General features: G+C 63.8%; 1 protein-coding gene across 1 annotated transcript in view; it reads right to left on the reverse strand.

Moving 5' to 3' along the window:
* ESPN (espin) overlaps nt 1–5497 on the reverse strand; it is a 24567-nt gene that overhangs the window by 10263 nt on the left and 8807 nt on the right. Inside the window, 4 exon segments of the mRNA XM_015565949.1 lie at nt 828–1278; nt 2655–2856; nt 5214–5339; nt 5399–5450. Of these exon segments, the coding sequence (XP_015421435.1) occupies nt 828–1278; nt 2655–2856; nt 5214–5339; nt 5399–5450 (831 nt within the window).

Genomic DNA, 5497 nt, shown 5'->3' on the forward strand with positions numbered 1-5497 from the left:
GCCTGGCACGCACACGCCGGGAGGGGGAACGGATGAGGTCCGGGCGCTCTGGCTCAGGGAGGGGAGGGGGCAGAGGCCAGCACCTGCCCTGTGGCTTTGGGCAGGGCCCACGAGCCCGGTCAGGAAAGTCCTGGGCCCGCATCTTCTGGGGATGAAAGGGGAACCGACTGGGGCTTGGTCTGAGGTGGCACGAGAGGGGCGGTGCAGTCACTGTGCAGGCCCTGCCTCCGCTCCCCGCCAGTGGCCTTGTGACTGGGTCACCTGTGCGAACTGGTTACTTAGCTCGCCCTGGAGTGGCCTGCCTGGGGCTTGAGAGGGAACTAACTGCAAGGTCGGGGCCTCCACCCCACACTCCACCACCTGGGGGCTCAGGCCGCCCCTGCACCTGCTCTCAGAGCAGCTGTGCTGGGTCCCCTGGGCCTGTAGGCTGGGCCCCTCTGGGCCTCCCTGCCTCGGACTCTAGCTGCAGCCTAGCCCTCTGACCCCCAGCCCCACTCCCGAGCCTCAGCCAGGACCCCAGAGGCCCTGCCTTCCCCAGCACCTGGCTCTCAACACGCCCACACGGACTCCTCCCCTTCTCCCCAGGACTCATCTCCGGCCTGGCCTGCCACCTCACTCACCTCACCTCCCTGCAGGACCTCCAGCCCCAACGGGTGGGCCTGTGCTTGAGTCCTCCCTCAGCCCCGACCGAATGCCACTCCGTGACTATCCTGCCATTCTGTGCGAGAGGTGGCGGGACCCAGCCCCCGAGGGGCCCCACTGCCTGGGTGTATTTCTAGCCCCTTCTCTGCCCCCCAGCTCTGCAGAGGGCGGCGGCTTGGTCTTACCCATCTCCCTCTCCCCAGTGCCCAGCCCTGAGCCCCCGCGGGGCTGCCAGGAATATGGACTCTTGAACAGGCCACTGGCCCAGGGACTCCTGTCGGGTGCCCAGGAGCCCGGCAGTCCTTGGCCTCCATGACCCCCACCAGCCCGGACGCTGAGAGGCAGGCGGTGGGCGAAGGCTCACTACCTCCTTCCGGAAGCCCGTGGTCTCCACATGGCGGAGCTTGCTCTTGGTCTGCATGTAGATGTCAGCTGCCTGCAGCCCTGCGGGGGGCTTGGGGGCCGGGTAGCCCAGTGGGAGAGGGGGCAGCTGGGAGTCTGGGGGCGGGGGTGGTGGCGGGAAGCTGGGTGCCGGCGGCGGTGTGGTTTTCTCCATCTTGCCCTGGGCCAGGCTCAGCTCCGGGCTCAGCATGTCCACGTAGCTCTGTATCTCTGCGGCTCTGGCTCTCGGAAGCCCTGGCAGGGGGAGGCGGGGAGGGGGAATGCTGGGCTTGCGAGCTGGCAGATAGGCTGTGCGCAGGACTGAGACCCTCGACTGTCAATAAGCAACTTGCCAAGTGGGTTGCCGCCCAGCGTGGCCCCGCCCTGGCCCTGGCCCTGCCCTCCCGCAGGCCTGCACCTGTCGGGGAAAGACCACATCTCACGACCTCACCCGGGTTTGGGGTGGGAGCCCCAGGGGCTTTGGGCTCCAGGTGTGCCCCTGGGCTGAGCCACCTGGAGGGGGTAGGGCTGCCTTCCAGGCAGATCCGGCCGGGCAGGTGGCAGGAACATGGATGCCACACCCAGTCTTTTCAGGGTGCCCGCCATCTCTGCAGCCACCACGTGGTGGCATGAAGCAGGCATGTCAAGTGGAGGGACCCGTGCTCGGGGCCTGGTCAGCGTGTGTGCGTGCAGGTCTGGCTTCTGTGTGTCTGTGCATGTTGTGTGATGGTGCGTCAGTACACAGGCTTGGTATTTATGAATGTGCTGTGTTAGTCTGTGGACATGGGGTGTGTGTGAGCACAGTTAGGGTACAGAATGGAGAGTTGTGTGCCTGTGTGTAGTGTAGGTGTGTGTATATATCTGTGCAGCTCAATAGGTGGTTGTGCATTCATATCTGTATATTGTGTGCACACACGTACAAGTGTGCACTGTTTTAAAAAAATATGTTTTGCCGAGACCGGCTTGGCTCAGTGGATAGAGTGTCAGCCTGCGGACTGAAGGGTCCCGGGTTCGATTCCGGTCAAGGGCATGTACCTTGGTTGCGGGCATATCCCCAGTAGGAGATGTGCAGGAGGCAGCTGATGGATGTTTCTCTCTCATCGATGTTTCTAACTATCTCTCTCCCTTCCTCTCTGTAAAAAATCAATAAAATATATTTAAAAAAATATGTTTTATTGATTTCAGAGAGGAAGGGAGAGGGAGAGAGAGGGAAACATCAATGATGAGGGAGTCTTTGATCAGCTGCCTCCTGTATGCCCCCCACTGGGGACCAAGCCCGCAAGCCCGCAACCCGTGGCCTTGACCAAAATCGAACCCGGGCGGCCCTTCAGTCCGAAGGCTGATGCTCTAGCCACTGAGCCAAACCAGCTAGGGCACAAGTGTGCACTCTTGAGTGTGTAAGTTCTGGGGACAGTGTGTGCATGTGTAAGGATAGTATATCGTGTGCGAGGTGCATGTGCAAATGTGTGGATATACATGTATGTTGTGATGGGGAGACACAAACACGAGTGTCTATCTTTCACCAGAACCAGCATCCTCTCCTGGTGGCCTGGGCAGCCTCCAGTATCAGCTGTGGGCAGAGGTGGCCCAGGGCTGCTCCCCCTCCTCCCTCTTCCCATCAGTCCACTCACCGTGCGGGAGGCGCCGGCCCTTGATACTGGACTGGCTGGATGAGCAGGAGTCGTAGTTGGAGAGGGTGCTGGTGGGCGAGCTGAGGTCGAAGTTCAGTGGCTGGACGGACACGGTGGTGTTGGGCGAGGACATGCCCGAGTCGGGCTGCTTGGTCTCGAGCTCGGCGGACGGGTCCCGCGACAGCACGCGGTGCTCCAAGCTCTGAGCGGAGGAGCGGAGGCCGTGAGCACAGCCAGCCCCCAGGCCAGCGAGCTCTGGGGCAGGGCCCCGCTCAGAGCCCTCCCTGGGTGACCGTGGCTAAGCGGCTGCCCTTTCTGGGCTAAGATTCAAGCCCCGCCCCCAGCAGCCGGACCTGGGCTCCTGGAAACTCCTACTCCTGGCCCCTCCCTGCTCAGGAAGGTTGAGAGGCTGAGGGGAGGGGGGCCCTGGGTGCACCCCCAGGGGCGAGCCACAGGGCAGCAGCCTTCTTCCTCATCGATGGGCAGAGGGCCTGGGCTTCAGTGCATCTTTGGGGAGGGCCAGGCTCTGCAGCTGGTGAGAGTGCTGGCAGCAGCTGGGGGCAGGGGAGGGGTGCAAGGCCCCCCAGCTTGCAGGGAGGACTGATCCCCCATTACCCGGCCAGCAAGCCCTGTCTGTCTTGGCCCGACCAGTCCCTGTCTCCAGGCAGGGCTCTCGGGGAAAGAGAGGGGCATGGGTGGCCCAGCTGAGCTACCTGGGCATCTGGAGCTGAGGCTACCCAGCCAGCCACCCCCCACCACTGTCCACCCCCGCCCCAGGCCTGCCCCTCCTGGCATGGGTGTGGGCTGGGCTGGGGGCCCTGCTTACGTTGCCCATGCTGCTCTGCTGCCCGCAAGCCTGCTCGCTCCCTCGCTGCTTCTGCCCAGGCCTGCGCCTCCCTGCCCCAGGCCCGCCTGCCTGAGAAGTGTCACAGGCCCCCCGGGAGCGGAGGCAGGCCGGCGCCAGGTAACGGCTCTGCAGCCGCGCTCATTGGCCTGTCATGAGGGGCTCTGGGGCCTGTTGGCCTTTTCTGGGCCAGCATCCTCTGCGGCTGGGATCTGCCACCTCCTTCACTGGGCCCACCTGAGTGAGGGGCCCGGCCCCACACCCACACACTTCAGGGGGCATCCCTGCTGCCTACCCAGGAGCCAAGGGGAACCACAGGACCTGAGCGGGGCAGCTGAAGATGCCCTTTCCGTGGCTGACAGCAGTGGGCACTGGGAGAGCCAGGCCTGGCCCCACAGATAACAGGTTTGGGACACGGGCTCTGCGGCCTTCAAATGTCGCCTCCTCCACTCACTAGCTGCTGGCTTTGGGCAAGTCACTTATCTCTCCTTTAGCCGTTCCTTCCTCTGGAAATGGGGAAACGGTGCTGCTGGCCCCGTTAGGTTGTGAAAATGACTTAAAGGTGAGTGAAGTGCCAGGGCCCGGTGGCCAGTAAGTGCCACACGCATCAGCTGTTAGTATTCATTTCCCACGGAGACCGGCTGAGGTTACAGCCTGAAGCTCCGGGCAGGCGCCTGCCGGCGGCAGGTGCGAGGAGTGGTCCCGGTGCTCACGGAGCCGACGTGGGGCTCTGCCACCCAGACTCTCAGCGGAGGGAATTCACCTCTGGCGCCCAAAGGCCGCAGTGTTTCCCTGCTCAGGTGCCTGGCACAGGGAGCACCGCCTGCTGACCTGCTCCCCTCTGCGGGGCCCTTTCGGGGGAGATTCCTCCTCAGGTCCGGGTCACCTCTGACCCTGCGCCTTGCTGTGCTCCCGCGTCCCCAGGACGGGGTGGCCCCATGTGCTCACAGGTCGGGGGCTACCTCCTTCTCTCCGCAGCCCCTCCCGTGCCAGGCTGCCCTGGGAGCTGGTCAGTGCCCTTGTGATGGCACCTGGGAGGCCTCCCCCCTTTCCTCCCTCAAGTCCCAAAGCGGGCATTGCACCGGCTGACGCAGAGGCCGCCGCACTGCGCTCAGGCCCCGGTGGGTCACTTCTCGGCCCTGTAACCAGACTAAGGGAATTTAAAAAGACCAGCACAGGTTTCTAGCTCGAAAGCAGCTCACTGAGTGAACATGCGGTGGAGCGGTCAAGAGGTGGCTCTAGGCCCGGCCACCGGGCTCCACCATTTGGTACTGTGTGAGCTTGGGCCTCCCGGAGACTCAGTTTACCCTGAAATGGGCACACTGACACCCCTACCTCAGGGGACGGTGGCGAGAAGGAAATGAGCGATCCATGCGGGCGGTGGCCGCTGAAGGAACCCAACTGTGCCATTCGTCCGTGCCCTGTGACTTCTCCCAACCTTCGCCCCTGTCAGGGCGACCCTGGTCCTCCTTCTCTTGACCTTTTTGCCTCCACCCGCAGCCCCCTCCTCCATGACCAGTGGACCCGGCTGAGAAGTCATGTGGGGAAGTGGCCTGGGACCCTTACTCCCCGTGTGATCCAGGCAAGGGGCCTCGCGTGCTTGCACTCCAGCTTCCTCGGTGCTAAAAGGGTGAACAAACCCTACCTGTGGGGGCGCGAGGGGGGGGTTAGGGGTGAGCTAACTCCTCCCCCACCCCCACCCCGGCCAGGCGTACCAGGTTCTCCACGGTGCGCAGGTAGCGGGTGCAGTGGCTGTGGCCATTGTAGTCTGAGAGGTCGGCGGGCGTGTATCCCGCGTGCTTGCACTCCAGCTTCCTCGGTGCTAAAAGGGTGAACAAACCCTACCTGTGGGGGCGCGAGGGGGGGGTTAGGGGTGAGCTAACTCCTCCCCCACCCCCACCCCGGCCAGGCGTACCAGGTTCTCCACGGTGCGCAGGTAGCGGGTGCAGTGGCTGTGGCCATTGTAGTCTGAGAGGTCGGCGGGCGTGTATCCCCCGCG

This window comes from Myotis davidii, unplaced genomic scaffold, assembly GCF_000327345.1.
Source record: "Myotis davidii unplaced genomic scaffold, ASM32734v1 scaffold299, whole genome shotgun sequence".
NCBI classification, from domain to species: domain Eukaryota; kingdom Metazoa; phylum Chordata; class Mammalia; order Chiroptera; family Vespertilionidae; genus Myotis; species Myotis davidii.